We start from the raw sequence: 15,558 nt of genomic DNA, 5'->3' as shown, positions 1-15,558 counted from the left end.
TACTTAAAATCTGATTTTAAAAACTTAGTCCATTAAAAGCATTACCTAAAATCCATAAATTTTCCTTGCCAAAAATATAAATATTTTCTTCTTGAAAGGCACTCTGAGAGGCCCTGAGAGAGCAGGAAAATGCACGAAATGCGTTGGCGGCCGGGGCTCCGCCCCGGACCCCGCTGGGGGAGCTTACGGCACTCCCCCAGACCCCCTAGACCGGACTTCAGTCTTGTCACTTTTTTTCCACTTGCACCCCTGCAGGTGTGGATGTGTTGTGGACACACGCGATGAAGAAAGCTGTGATGTATGTGTGTCACTGTGTCAGTGTGTGTGTGTGTGTTTGTGTGTGCATGCGTGCGCCTGAAGCTCTCTTGGCCGAGAGAGTGGGGATGTAACTTGAGCAAGACACTCTCCACTATGATCAAAGTCTAGCTCAGATAGTATTTTCCTTCTCGACTGTTCTTATGGTCATAGTCAGATACGACTGACTATCATACAGTGATAAAAGTTGTTAGGTGTGGGTCTGTTGTGAACACACCTCATGAAGAGAGCTGTGATGTGTGTGTGTTTGCGCGTGCATGCGTGCGTGCGCTCGCTCGCGCGCGTGTGTGTGTGTGTGCGTGTGCATGCATGCGTGCGTACGTGTGTGCATGTGTGTATGCAGGCCAAGCTGAGCACGCAGATCGCCACAGAGCAGGAGCGACTGCTGGGGGAGAAGGACAAGGAGCTGGAGTCCCTGCGTCAGGACCTGGTCAGTGCCAAGGACTCCCTGAAGCACACCACTGAGGAGGTCAGTCATGACAGGAAACTGGAATCATTTGTGATGGGGTTGTATCCTCATGTGAACATATCGTCAACAGTCATAGTGAGATGGTTTAATTTCAGGTTATCTAAAGAAAGAGGGGATGTGACGTATGTTTATTGTTACATCATAAGTGTTGTAAAACGTTCCAGTTTGACGTCACGTTATGACTTCAGTCAGTTGTGTCTCCACTGGGACTGAGTAAAGATGTTAAAAGTTGTCTTGGTTTTCTGAGACTGGGTATTGGAAGAATCAAACAGTGCTGGTGAGGTGGTGATGATAACACTGTTCACCAGTGTTTCATGTTCAGTAGAGGGGGTTGATGTGGGGTGGAGGAGGGGGCCACTATAGCTGAATGGTTGCTCCATTGTCCGAGGGTCCTGGGATCAATCCTGGTTTTGGCACTTGGTGGGTTCAGGTAGATTTTATTTTATTTTTGCAGTCTCCCAGGTCAGCAGATGTGACTTTCTCATGTCTTATGAATCCCCATCGGCTGTATACACATGCAGATATAAAACATGCCTGTTAAAAGATCTTGTAATCCATGTCAGCGTTAGGTGGGTTGTGGAAGCATGAACATACCATTTGTGTCTGGAAGTCTCAGAATCAAAATCAGAATCAGAATCACTATATTATATCCAAGAAATTATGAGTGGTGAAGCCTGTGATGGATACACACAGGTTAGAGACAGTAAAAGATGGGTTATGATGTATGAGGCACACACACACACACACACACACACACACATACACACACACACACACACACACACACACTCACCCACCCACTTGAATGCACACACACACACTCGCTCACTCTCTCTCACTCATTCTCTCACTTTGTCTGTCTCCAAGGGCAAAGTCAAAAGCAACTCCCAACAGAAACACCTGAGGTGGACGCCCACTGCAGGCGGCTCATACTGACAGCGTTGTCTTTCGTTGCAGAACAAGTCGCTGGCTGAGAAACTGGAGACCACCACACAGAAGCTGGAGGAGAGTCGGAAACTGCTGAAAACCAATGAGAATGGTAATGTTTAATAGACCATGGTTTATGTCAAAGCACAGTGGTGAAATAATCCAACTGAATTTGTTTTTTTAAACTATAAATAATATTAGCCTGGATTTGCTGTTCATGAATATCTTTTGTGTGTGTGTGTTGGGTACAACCCTGTTGATTATTTAGCATGCGTCTGTCTCTGCGACTGAGCCATTATTGTCATCATTTGGGGCGCTTAGTTAGGTGGTTTCCTAAGTGTGCTAAATCAGAACAGGCACTACCAAGCACCACCGAAGTGATTCAGCAACAGCGCAAGGTGTCCTCTGATGTGTGGTCTCCTGAAGACCATACATTGATGGTTCCCTGCGGACTGCTGCCGCTAGGACTGGGACAGACAAACCCCGATGTGGCCATGTATGTGAAGCCTCGGAATGAGTGGTGTGGAGGTAATGTCACTGAAGCAGTGCAGATGGTGGGACAGCCAAAATATTTATAAAAAAAAAAAAAAAAAAAAAAAACCAAAAGAAGATAAATGAACAAACAGATAAATGCAGCGATGCCAGCTGTTACGATTTTGCCATATTTTGTTACGCTCGATCGCACCAACTGTTACGATTTCACCATATTTTGTTATGCTCAATCGCAGTTTATTCTGACATTATGCCAATGTCAAAATAGTTCCGACAATTTTTTTTTTCCACTTAATAAAATGGCCAATGTCAAAATAGTTCCGACAATTTTATTTTCCACTTAATAACATGGCCAATGTCAAAATAGTTCTGACAATTTTTTTTTTCCACTTAATAACATGGCCAATGTCAAAATAGTTCCGACAATTTTTTTTCCACTTAATAACATGGCCAATGTCAAAATAGGTCCAACAATTTTATTTTCCACTTAATAACATGGCCAGTGTCAAAATAGTTCTGACAATTTTTTTTTTTCCACTTAATAACATGGCCAATGTGTTTTTCCACTTAATAACATGGCCAATGTCAAAATAGTTCTGACAATTTTTTTTTTCCACTTAATAACATGGCCAATGTCAAAATAGTTCCGACAATTTTGTTTTCCACTTAATAACATGGCCAATGTCAAAATAGTTCCGACAATTTTTTTTTCCACTTAATAACATGGCCAATGTCAAAATAGTTCCGACAATTTTTTTTCCCACTTAATAACATGGCCAATGTCAAAATAGTTCCGACAATTTTTTTTTCCCCACTTAATATCATAGTCACATGCTTTCCTGTCATAACGTTACCCAAACACTCAAGACCTGTCAATCACGAGGCCAGGACAGTCGCTACTAACCTTGGTTTCACATGATGATGCTCAGCTAATTGCGTGCGTGTTTACTTTGAAACAGCATTGAGTGGACCAATCAGCTTAACTGTTTGCTTGAACAAGAGAGAATGTGGCTAAATCAAGTGTCGTTTGCTTGAACAAGAGAGAATGTGGCTAAATCAAGTGTCGTTTGCTTGAACAAGAGAGAATGTGGCTAAATCAAGTGTCGTTTGCTTGAACAAGAGAGAATGTGGCTAAATCAAGTGTCGTTTGCTTGAACAAGAGAGAATGTGGCTAAATCAAGTGTTTGTATGCATTGTAGATAAGATGTACTTTTGTGGCTCAGGGTCCATGTGTTACAGTCAAATTCAGAATGTTCCTACCAGATTTCCTGATTGTTCCTACAAACACTTGACATGGGTTGGCATCTCTGATGACTGGTGGCTGTGTGTGTGTGTGTGCTGTGTGTTGACAGTGATTCAGTGGCTGAACAAGCAGATCAACGAACAGCAGCTGATCAGCCAGCGACTGGGGCCCTTTGAACTCCCTCCCTCCACCACCACCGCCACCTCCATCCGCCCCACCTCTGGCGCTGTGGTGAGTGGGCTTACGGTTTGTACTTCTACCCCCGGAAAACAGAGCATGGCTGCCTAAACAGCAGGGTTAAAATGGTCATACATGTAAAACCGTATATGTGTATGAGTGAACGTGGGAGGTGCAGGCCACAAACGTGGACAGAAATGCATTTTTTATTTTGATTTGCCTGTTTGATTGAATGTCTCCTTGGGCTTTTTATTTCTTTATATTGTTTATTTATTTATTCTTTCAGTTCAGTTAACTAATTCTCTTTGTTTTGTTTATGTGTTCCTCTAAGTCATTGATTGAAGCTTTGCTTGGTTGAGCATGTATCTGTGAGATAGATAGCTTGGTGAAGTTGTCCAGTTCAAATCATGTTGTTTGGTGTCATATACTGTTCCAACGCAGTATTAAGACATTCACCAAGCCCATCTTTTGCTAAGCCAGTCAGCACAATTCCTTTCCTTGGGTGCTCAGTAATAATTCCTTGAGTTTGTCCAGTTCAGATCATGTTGTTAAGTTATTCTTTCAAGTTACTGACTGGGTGTGTATGTGTGTCTGCAAGAGAGAGATGTTTGTGGAGTAGTTAAATTGAGAATCACAACATGTTCATGGAAAAATTCTGTAGACAAATCCACTTTGACAGGAAAACAAACACACTTGCAGGCAGTTAAATTTTTTGTTAACTCTCTCCGGACGAAGGAATGCGTGAGCATTCCTACATAAAATGTATTTGGTTTCAGACGACGGAATGGAATAGCATTTTCAAGAAATAAAAATCCATCATGCGCTGTACACATGATTTTGTGATTAGCCAAGCAGAGTGCGCTATTCTGGGTCACTCCACAATCGAATGGTATGATTGGTCAGCCTGCCATGTGTGGCCCGTCTCGCACACATGCTGACAAAGTCACTGACTGGTCGTCTGCTCGAGTGCCAGCCTGTTAGCAAAGTGGGCTCTTCTCAAAATGTTGTGAAGCGAACAAGGCAGCAACAGCAACGTTTTAGGGTTGCCGAAGTACTTGAAATGCTACAAACTGAAGGGTCGGACATTGAAGAGGTGGATGATGACGAAGAAGAAAGCAAATTTAATGCAGAAAGCGAGCATGGGTATGGTGATTCGGGGTGAAAAATTGGCAGTATTTTCTACATATGGCAAAACTGTAAAAATAAGATGAGAAATTTGATTTTTTTTTTTTTTGGTATGTGATAGCTCAACACGTAATAAACCAGTTTTGAAAGTTTCATTTTCTTACTCTGTATTTTGTATTTTTTGTAATTTTTTTTCCAAACCCTTACAAATGGGCCTGTCTGTGGGGAAAAGCAAGGGAGAAAACTTGTCGTCCCGAGTGAGTTGAAGAAAAATAGAGAAGGAAAAAAAATGAGTGGTGCTCTCACTGTAATGATGTGCTCTCCGTGGCCTTGATTTCACACCAAGAAATCTGTTGTGACAAAAAAAGTAATGCCATACAATGCAATACAGTACAGTGCAGTGCAACGCAACGCAACACAAAACACAGCAGAAGACAATGTTACTATGCTGTGAGTGGTGTCAGCAGGTCTGTGGTGTGGGTGTTGCAGCATAACTTCAGTGCCTCCAGCTACGGGTCGACCACGTCACGGGGGGAGGGGCCTGTGAGGAACGGTCTGCCCCCAGCAGTAGGAGTGCCACAGGCGTACCCCCCACCTCATCGTCCCCCTCAGGTACTTTTATTTTTATGGTTGATTTATATGTTGATGCTTAACATAGTTTCACATATAATTGATTAACTCTTTCACCACCATAGGCGACTTTAGTTGACTAGACAGCGCCACCACAAGCGACTTTTGTCGACATCGAGGGGTCATATTGATAAGACCATTTTTCACATTTTTGTAAGAAAGCTCGACAGCAGCAGCCAGTTTCCTGCCAGTAGAACAATGGCAAACCTTTTCTCCTTAATAATAATAATAATAATAATGGTATTTATATAGCAGTCATTCACACGCATGCATAACTCTAAAACTGGAGAAACTGAAACAAGGAGGAGGCAGGGAAGGGAGGCTATTTTGGGAAGAGGTGGGTTTTAAGGCCAGACTTGAAAGAGCTGAGTGTGGAGATTTGACGAAGCGAAAGAGGAAGTTCATTCCAGTTGCAAGGTCCACAGACAGAGAAAGAATGGCGGCCAACAGTCGAGAGCTTGAATCTGACAGAGTTTGAAGTGAACAAGTCCATTGTGTTATTTTGACATGGAGTTTGAAGTGAACAAGTCCATTGTGTTATTTTGACATGAAGTTTGAAGTGAACAAGTCCATTGTGTTATTTTGACATGAAGTTTGAAGTGAACAAGTCCATTGTGTTATTTTGACATGGAGTTTGAAGTGAACAAGTCCATGTGTTATTTTGACATGAAGTTTGAAGTGAACAAGTCCATGTGTTATTTTGACATGGAGTGTGAAGTGAACAAGTCCATGTGTTATTTTGACATGGAGTTTGAAGTGAACAAGTCCATGTGTTATTTTGACATGAAGGAAAGCCTGTGACTGAAGGCACCCTATCTGGAATATTTAGTGCTGGGGAGTGTTTCTTCTGTTTGTAGTTCCTTTCGGTGAAGTTACATCTGTTGTTCATGGATGAGGATGAATTATTTATTAATGTATATTGTCTGTGCCTGTTTGTGTTTTTTTTTCTCTTTGTTTTTTTTTTTTACATCACTCTTATTGTTTGTATTGTTTCAATGCCCCCAGGGGTCACAAGAAATAAACTTTTGCCTCTGCCTTTGTTTCTCACATAGAAACTTGGCCGTGAAAGAGTTTACAAAAAGGACCAGAAGGATGAAATGAAAAGAGTGCATGGATGAAAACTACTCACAGAATATTGTTTCATGGAACACATACGAGGATGCGGATATCCAGTTCATGTACCTGGGCTGGAACCTGCAAAAGACTGTATATATAAATGTACATTGAGAACATATGATTAAATATTAGATAAAAGATAGCATGCCCAAAAATTCAAACAAAATAAAGCCAAGGCATCTGTTACAAGTAATACAGCAATACTAGGTACATTGGAAGAGATCTTGTGTTATCATAAATAAAGGGGGAATGCTCTTTAGTGTATAAAAAAAGAAAAACAAAAAATAACAAATAAAAAAAAAAAAGCTTTATGATTCAGTTTCTGAGAACATGATTGACTTTTTATCTTGACAGAACTTTCATGTGTCATTGTTGGGACAGTTATTCCCTTACATTTTTACAAGCATTATGATTGTTATCTTAAACATATAACCATTTTTCTGCAGGTATAATCAGACTGTAAGCATGCTATTTCCAGTTGTATTTTATTTGTTTTCTTTTTGGATGTCATTCTGTGGACGAATTGAGGTGGAAATAGGTGCACAGAAATTATGAACATCTTTTTGAAATGCTGAATAGTTATCTACAATCAAAATAAATGGGGGAAAAGCTTAGATTCAGAATCCAGATTCACTTTCTGCCACAAGAATGTTTACTTCACTTTTGTATCTCATATAGATTTTTTGCTCTGGAATTAAAAAAAAAAAAAAAAAAAAATGATGTATTGCCTTGAATCCTCAAAATTCCCTGGCAAGGGGAGAGCACTTTTTTTTTTCTTTTTTTTTTCATTTTTTTTCATTTTTCAAAATTCCCTGGCAGTGAACGGGATAAATCAGTGGATGAAACTGTGTTGAATCCGGTCTTCCTTTGCTGGGCCCTTGACACAGTGAATATGAATTGGCTTACAGTATGGCAGTAAAAAGGCAGCGGGACATTCAACCTTTTGACTTGATCATTATTATTACTTTTAGTTCTGCTATTACTGTTATTGTTGCTGTGTTCTCTGACCGAACTAGGCACAGAGTTCCATTGTCTCCAGAGACAGACGGATGCCAGCAGTTCTCTGCTAAGATTCAGATTCACTTCCTCTTCAGCCATAAAAAGATAAAAAGATATGGAATCTTTAACCTGTCAACTTTTTCATTGTTATTACTTCTAGTTGTACTGTAACTATTACTGTTTCTGTGTTCTCTGCTAAGGTTCGGATTCACTGCGTCTGCAGCTGTAAAAAATAAAATAAAATAAAATAAAAGCTATGGAGGCTTGAACCTTTCAACTTTTTTATTATTTTTACTGTTGTTGATATTGTTGTTTTTATGGTGCTCTGTTCCAAAGGTTCAGTACCATCCCAGTCAGGGTAATGCCCGCCGGAGTGCGCTGCCCGTGCCGTCCTCTGGGCGTAGCGGTCCCCCGCCCTCCATCCCTGAAGAGACCCGAACTCAAAGCAGGCAGCAGGGCTCCCCGTCATCGAACCACTCGGCTGACAAAGAGAAGTGAGTTTGTGACAAAGAGAAGTGAGTTTTGAGTTTGTGACAAAGAGAAGTGAGTTTGTGACAAAGAGAAGTGAGTTTTGAGTTTGTGACAAAGAGAAGTGAGTGACAAAGAGAAGTGAGTTTGTGACAAAGAGAAGTGAGTGACAAAGAGAAGTGAGTTTGTGACAAAGAGAAGTGAGTTTTGAGTTTGTGACAAAGAGAAGTGAGTTTGTGACAAAGAGACGTGAGTTTGTGACAAAGAGAAGTGAGTTTTGAGTTTGTGACAAAGAAGTGAGTTTGTGACAAAGAGAAGTGAGTTTGTGACAAAGAGAAGTGAGTTTGTGACAAAGAGAAGTGAGTTTTGAGTTTGTGACAAAGATGTGAGTTTGTGACAAAGAAGTGTTTGTGATAAAGAGAAGTGAGTTTGTGGTAAAGAGAAGTGAGTTTGTGACAAAGAAGTGAGTTTGTGACAAAGAGAAGTGAGTTTTGAGTTTGTGACAAAGAAGTGAGTTTGTGACAAATAAGTGTTTGTGATAAAGAGAAGTGAGTTTGTGACCAAGGAAAGTTAGTTTGTGACAGAAAAGTGAGTTTTATGCAGGGCTTCTAGAGGTCCCCCCATTTTTTTTTTTTACCATAATGCAAGTGGGTCCCAGACTTTCTCCAGATGTTCACTCTCATGCTGCACATTGTATTCATGTCTGAATGCTGCACATTGTATTCATGTCTGAATGCTGCACATTGTATTCATGTCTGAATGCTGCACATTGTATTCATGTCTGAATTTTTGCTGCACACATATAAATGTATGCATACCTTTCTACAATCTACTTCTGGTCATAATCGTCCAGATTTCTGGCCCATGCAGTGTTGAAGGGAAAGAACTCTTCTTTGTAGCAGACGATCCTGGTGTCAGACTGAAGCTGCTATTTGGGATTTTCATTCAGGGATTTTTTGGTGATCGTTCCAGAAATATTTTTTAGAGTCCCAGGGACTCTCACACATTGAACGTGCAGTGCGTCCTTTGTTTTCGAAGTGTCAAGGATGCATAGTTATGTGTTATAAGAAGCCGTCTTTGTGAGCCAGGAAAAGTGAGTTTGTGACAAGGAAAAGTGAGTTTGTGGGAACCCTGTTAAAAAAAAAAGTAATCTGACTCTAACCAAAACCTCACACTGTGATGACGTGTGTGTATATGAGTGTGTGTGTGTGTCTGTATATGTGTGTGTGGGCATGTGTGTACATTTTACTGATATATGTGGATTTATTTGCTGGATGTGTTTAGGTGTACATATTGATGTGCAACAATTTATTGTCTTAACTTTTGTGCATGCATGAATCTGGCTTGTTTTAGTCTGTCGAGAGTTATTGTGGATTTTTATTTCACCAGTTTCAGTCTCTTTCAATGGTGTGCCTAATCAGATTAATGTGTATGTTTTATAACAAGCCTGTGATTGCACAAATTGATTTCCATGTGGACAGATTAAATCTTCGGTTTGATTTTATGATCAGCTTGTGATTGCACAAATTTCCATGGGACTGGTAAAGTCTTTGGTTTGATTTTCTTTTCTTTTATGATGAGCCTGTGATTGCACCAGTTAATTTCCATGTGGACTGATAAAGTATTTTTGATCTGATTTTATTTGATTTTGTAATTAGCCTGTGATTGCACAGACTGATTTCCATGTGGACTGATAAAGTGTGTGATTTGTTTTTGTGATGACTCTGTTGTTGCAGAAATTAATTTCCATGTGGACTGATAAAGTCTTTGATTTGATTTTATGATGAGCGTATGATTGTAGAAATTACTTTCCGTGTGGACTGATTAAGTATTTTTTACTTGATTTGATTTTGTGTTGCAGTGATCCCCCCCTGGACCCCAAGTACTTCCAGAAGCGGGAGGACGCCATTGCTGTTCGCGGCCTCCTCAACCGCAGCAACTCTCCGCCGGTCTCGTCCGCCGCAGCCCCCCCTCCCCCCTCACACCACCACCACCACCACCCTCCCCTGTCCTCGCAAGCCCCAACCTCCCATCATCCCTCAGCAGCCTCGCTGGGTGGTGGTGGTGGTGGTGGTGTGGGTCAGGGGTCGGCAGTGCCATCGGTGCGGCTCAGTCAGCAGATGATCGTGCCCCGGACGTCACAGCCCCCCCTGGTGTCGGCCTACTTCCCTGGACAGAGCTGACCTCCCCCTTTCCCTCTTCACTCATCATGTAGCGTTCCTGTGTGTGATTGGAGGAATAAGAGGCTGGGGGCGGAGGAGGGGGGAAGCTGAGGGTGAAATTCCACTTTCCTGAAAAACTTACGCGAAATTGGCATGTGAGCTTTGCGCTGAAAGGAAGAAAAATTTTGCTTCATCGTTTTTGTCATTATGAAAATTCCCAGACCCGAATCTATCATGGACTTTGCTGCGAAACGTTTCTTTTGCACAAGGGAGCGAAGCTTTTGACTTTGCTTGGGAATTTTACTGGATGTTTGGGTGGATCTCTTCTCATGTTTGATTAGACCCCTGTCCACCATGCCCGTTACTTCAACACACTTTTACCATGCAAGCCAGATGTATTTCTTGAAGTGATGTCAAGCAAAACTTTATCAAGCACCTTGCTGCTGTCTGAGCTTCAAAATGTTGTTCACCTGAATTCATCGCCTCCTCGTTGCTCAGCTGCGTTCAAAATTATCTCAGTTTCTACACAGAGTGCTTGCTTTGATTGTACTGGCACCTTGTTTTCAATCAATGCTGGCAGGTAAATTATTATGCGTCAATGGGTGGACGGCTCTTTCTTCTTTGCATGTAAATTTCGCATGAATTCTTTGCATGCAAATTTTACATGAATTCTTGGCAGGCAAATTTCAAACAATTTTTCAAGTTGATGGACTTCCGCCATGATTCAGTGGGTGTGATGTTTTCGATTGTGTGCATGCAGTGTGTCGTGTTTCATTTTCATGGACATCAATCCTCCTTACCTAGTCTGCCGGGTCAGATGGTGTGATGTGTGGGATGTGAATCTGGCACAGATGTGTGTGTGCGTCGTTTTCTTTCTCTCTCTCTTTTTTTTTTCCGTCTGAATTTCATAAATGATAATATAGCAGAATGAAGGGGAAAACCATTTGCAGAGACACAGGCTACAGAAGAGGAGGAGGAATCTGGTGAACAGTTCTTCTGTGCTGCACCCCAATGATTCTTCACTGAGTTAATGGAGAAGATGATGTTGAAATTTACTATGTGTTTGGAGGCGTGGGTTTGAATCCCACCACTGCCACCATGTTTTGTTACTTGCATGCACAGCAGGAACAAGGAGACTTTGGTTCAAACAAACTTGGTTTTAATTCTGCATGTAATGTGCGCCATTACACACACAGGTGGGGAGAAGAGGGTACAAGTGATTTCCCCTTACTACTCTTGACTCTCGACCGAAATGTATCAATAATGTAACACTGAACATCATTCTGAAAGAGAACATCCTTATTTTGACTTCTTTCCCACCCCCCTGCCTCTATCCTTTTCTATCTGTCTCTGTTTTTTTCTGTCTTTTTAGCCTGTGGCAGTCTTGAGCATTTGTGAGTGAAGGCATTTGTCACAACAGGAAAGATTCCTCACAGATGTTGGGATGCATCCCTTTCTGAACTGGATCACAGGCCAGTCTTGTAAAGAAGCATATATATAATGACATGATATTGTCACTGGTCAGAAACCAGTGGAACTTCTCATGGACATGGAAAATACTTTTTTTTTTTCTTCTTTTTTTTGTTTTTTGCCCCATCATCTGCACCGTTGCAGTGGCATTACTCCCACGCCGCTCATTTAGATTCCTCCATACACGGCCACACCGGGGTTCGTCCGTCACAGTTCCAGCATCGGCAGTGCGCAGGGAACCATCGATGTTAGGTCACCAGGAGGCCACACACCAGAGGAGACCCTGCACTGCTGCTGAGTCACTTCGGTGGTGTTCAGTGGTGCCTGTTCTGATTTAACGTACTTAGGACACCACCTACTAAGCCCCCTACTAATGACAATAATGGCTTAGTCGCGGAGCCAGACTGAGTGAGCGTCCCCCTGACATGGAAAATACTTGTTCCATGATTCTGTAGACCAGTGTATATAACACGTTTTCCTCCCACTCCTGCTGCACAGTGTCAGCAATTTCTGGAGTGATACACTCTCTCTCTTTCTTCTGCCCTTGGTGTGCATGCAGGCATTGTGTGGAGCTGTGATTTAGCTTGTGTGTTTGACAGTGTGTGGGAGAGAGAGGAGAAAAAGTGATGTGTGTAAAATAAGATAAAACACTGATAAACACTCTTTGAACATTATGTTCTTGAGGACCATCGAAACATTTCAGAATGAGTGAAAGTTGTGCTGTGCTGGGAACATTTACGTTTTTTACCTTTTCCATTTGTTTATAAATCTCTTGTTGATTTAACGACTTTCCCTTTATGAAGTCCATTAAATAATTTATTTATTTCAAATTTTCATCTGTGATTACATCCTCCATCCTCTTTCCCCCAACTACCTCCACTCTTCCTCTTCTTCCGTTTAAGAAAAAAAACGAATGATGATATTCAGATGTGAAAATTGATATTATAATTAGATGTCTGCTATCGTCAGTGTGTGTGATGGGACATTACACAGAATTTCTTCCTTCCTTTCTTTACAGCCATCAGGGCAATGAATTCATTTCCAGTGTCGAGGGATCAGCATAGCAAGGACCAATCCTCTCCTTCCGTTGATTGTAGCCTTCCCTTACTGAAGTCAGGTATCCAATCACGCCTGGTTGGAGTGATGAGGAAAATGGGAGGAAAGTGTTTTTCCCAAGGACACAACACCACGCCTGAAATGGGGTCTCGAACCCCGATCACTGGTGAACACGGGATCATTGATTGATGTGGATACTTATATAGCACCTATCCTCAGTCAGAGACCAAGCTCTAAGCGCTTTACATACACAGGGTCATTTGCACCACAGGCTGCCGACCTGGGTGGAGCCGACTGACAGCTGCCACTGGGCGCTCATCATTCGTTTCCTGTGTCATTCAATCAGATTTCAGACGCACACGCATACAGACTCTCACAGACATGTAACATTTTACATGGATGACCGTTTTTATTTATTTACTCTGCCATGTAGGCAGCCATACTTCGTTTTCAGGGGTGTGCATGCTGGGTATATTCTTGTTTCCATAACCCACCGAACGCTGACATGGATTACAGGATCTTTAACATGCGTATTTGATCTTCTGCGTGCGCATACACACGAAGGGGGTTCAGGCACTAGCAGGTCTGCACATATGTTGATCTGGAAGATCGGAAAAATCTCCACCCTTTACCCGCCAGGTGCACCAAGATTCGAAACCGGGATCCTCAGATTGAAAGTCCAACGCTTTAACCATCATAAGTCCAGTGCCTGACGGATTCAGCTATGTGACGAACTGGTCATCAGAGGCGATGGTGAATGTCCAGCCTTGTGTGCAGCATGCTCTGACAGGCTTTGCACAAAGACCAGAAAAAAGGACAGTCTGTCTGTCTGTCTCTCTGTGATCAGAATGGTGTAGTTACCCACTTAGCAATATTTTGTTTTCTTTCACTTTCTTTATTTATGCTTTAAAGTTTGTTCACGCCTGAGCAGTTTTCAGAGTCACAGTATTGGCATTGATGGAGGAGAATGTTGATGAGGGTTTTTTGGGTGGTTTTTTTTCTGTTTTGCTTTATTTCATTTTATTTATTTTTGAAAATTTTGATGGAGGAGAATGTTGATGAGGTTTTTTTTGGTTTTTTGTTTTTTTTTCTGTTTTGCTTTATTTCATTTTATTTATTTTTGAAAATTTTGATGGAGGAGAATGTTGATGAGGTTTTTGGGGGGTTTTTGTGTTTTTTTTTCTGTTTTGCTTCATTTCATTTTATTTATTTTTGAAAATTTGTATTTTTTTTTTTTAACTGATCAGTTTTGAAAGTGACAGTATTGAAAAAAAAAATTGTTGAAATGTTTCACAGGGGAGAATGTCAACATGGTTCTGAGTTATCGACCAAGGGTTGGTACAAAATGACGCAATCACTGTGGTTGACGTTTGTGTGTGATCTGCCATGATATATTACTGGTACTTGCCTTGTGAAAGTTGTGCATGACTCTGCAAGGAGAGCAAATTTTTTTGTGTAATGTATTTTCCTCGTTTTCTCTTTTTCAGTGTGTGTGTGTGTGTGTGTGTGTGTGTTCATTTCAGTTGTCAAATTCAATGTGTGTGTCTTGTATGTGTGTGTGTGTATTCATTTGAGTGGTTAATGTTAGTGTTTATGAGTGTGCGTTTGTGCGCATGTTCATTTCAGTGGTTATTTTAGCTAGGAACATAAAATATTAAGAAAGAGAACTTTGGCAATCATTTTTATTTGGTGAGGAAGAGCTGTTCTTGACTGTGTTTGCATGTGGATGTGTTTGTGTGTGAGTGTATATTTGTCTGTGTTAGTGTATGTTTGTGTGGGTGTGCACAAGATGTCAGCGCCTCAGCAATTTCTGTGTGGGAAAGGGTGAATTGTATTAGATATGATCTATCACATTAACTTTTGATTGAATGATTGACTGCACTGCTGTTAATTACATGCATGGTTTACTTTAGTACTGTCAGTTTCATACATGATTGATAGAAAAGCTTTTCATGAAATGTATGATTGTACTTCTGTTAATTACATACATGACTGACAAAACTACTGTTTATTACATGCATGATTGACAGAACTGCTGATAATTACATGCATGATTGACAGAAATGTTATTGATTACTTGCATGATTTACTGTATTACTGTCTATTATCTGCATGATTTACTGTGTTGCCCTACATATGTTGTTACCTGTGATGAGTGTATAGTATGTAAAATAATTGAATAAATATTTTGTGAAACAAATATTGACATTGTCTGAAATTCTTGTAAATGACATACATAATGACACACACACATAAAATACACACGAACACATGCACACACACACACACCAGAACACGAAGTGCCATATCATGCAGATCAATGTCTGAAGAATTTAAAATATCTGACACATACGTGCGTTGAGCATTTTTTGGAAAATCAATATCAGACCTAATATTTAATTCCTCAGAATCATCCACTGCTGTACATCTCACAATATATTTAGCAGAACTTAATTTTCTGGTTTCATCTAGTGGTAGAATACCCGCAAGCTTATAGGCTTCTGAGGTCTTAGTATGCACAGGTACCCCTAAAGCCAGTTTCACAGCTTTACTGTCAATTATTCGCAGCTTCTTTAGGAACGTCGGCGGAGCAGAAAAGAAAATTTCTTGACCATACGTCAATCTTGATCTTACGAGAGATGTCGCTAAATGTAAAAGAATTTTGGAGTCTTGTCCCCAAGGAGAGTGACTTACAATTTTTAAGAAATTTAAACTTTTAACTGCTTTAGTCACCATTGAATCAATGTGTTTCTTCCAGTTTAGTTTTGAAGTAAATAGGATCCCAAGAAATTTGATTTCCGACTTGAAAAATATTTCACGTCCTCCTAAAAAAAAACGTGGTAGTTTGCTGGGATTATAACCATTATTAATGAGGATCAAATGTGTTTTTTCTACAGAAAACTCAAAAC

At 40.8% G+C, this 15,558-nt stretch overlaps 1 protein-coding gene across 1 annotated transcript in view; it reads left to right on the top strand.

Moving 5' to 3' along the window:
* The window catches only part of LOC143294714 (spindle assembly abnormal protein 6 homolog), a 45,298-nt gene extending 30,484 nt beyond the window's left edge, over nt 1-14,814 (top strand). The window contains exons 12-17 of the mRNA XM_076606131.1: nt 659-784; nt 1,742-1,823; nt 3,556-3,677; nt 5,238-5,360; nt 7,830-7,987; nt 9,823-14,814. Of these exons, the coding sequence (XP_076462246.1) occupies nt 659-784; nt 1,742-1,823; nt 3,556-3,677; nt 5,238-5,360; nt 7,830-7,987; nt 9,823-10,144 (933 nt within the window). The 3' untranslated portion in view covers nt 10,145-14,814. The remainder of the gene's footprint in view (nt 1-658; nt 785-1,741; nt 1,824-3,555; nt 3,678-5,237; nt 5,361-7,829; nt 7,988-9,822) is intronic.
* The last annotated feature ends 744 nt before the right edge of the window (nt 14,815-15,558 follow it).

Source organism: Babylonia areolata, chromosome 20 (genome assembly GCF_041734735.1).
Source record: "Babylonia areolata isolate BAREFJ2019XMU chromosome 20, ASM4173473v1, whole genome shotgun sequence".
In the NCBI taxonomy this organism is placed as follows: Eukaryota; Metazoa; Mollusca; class Gastropoda; order Neogastropoda; family Buccinidae; genus Babylonia; species Babylonia areolata.
This window is presented reverse-complemented; position numbering and strand designations above follow the sequence as displayed.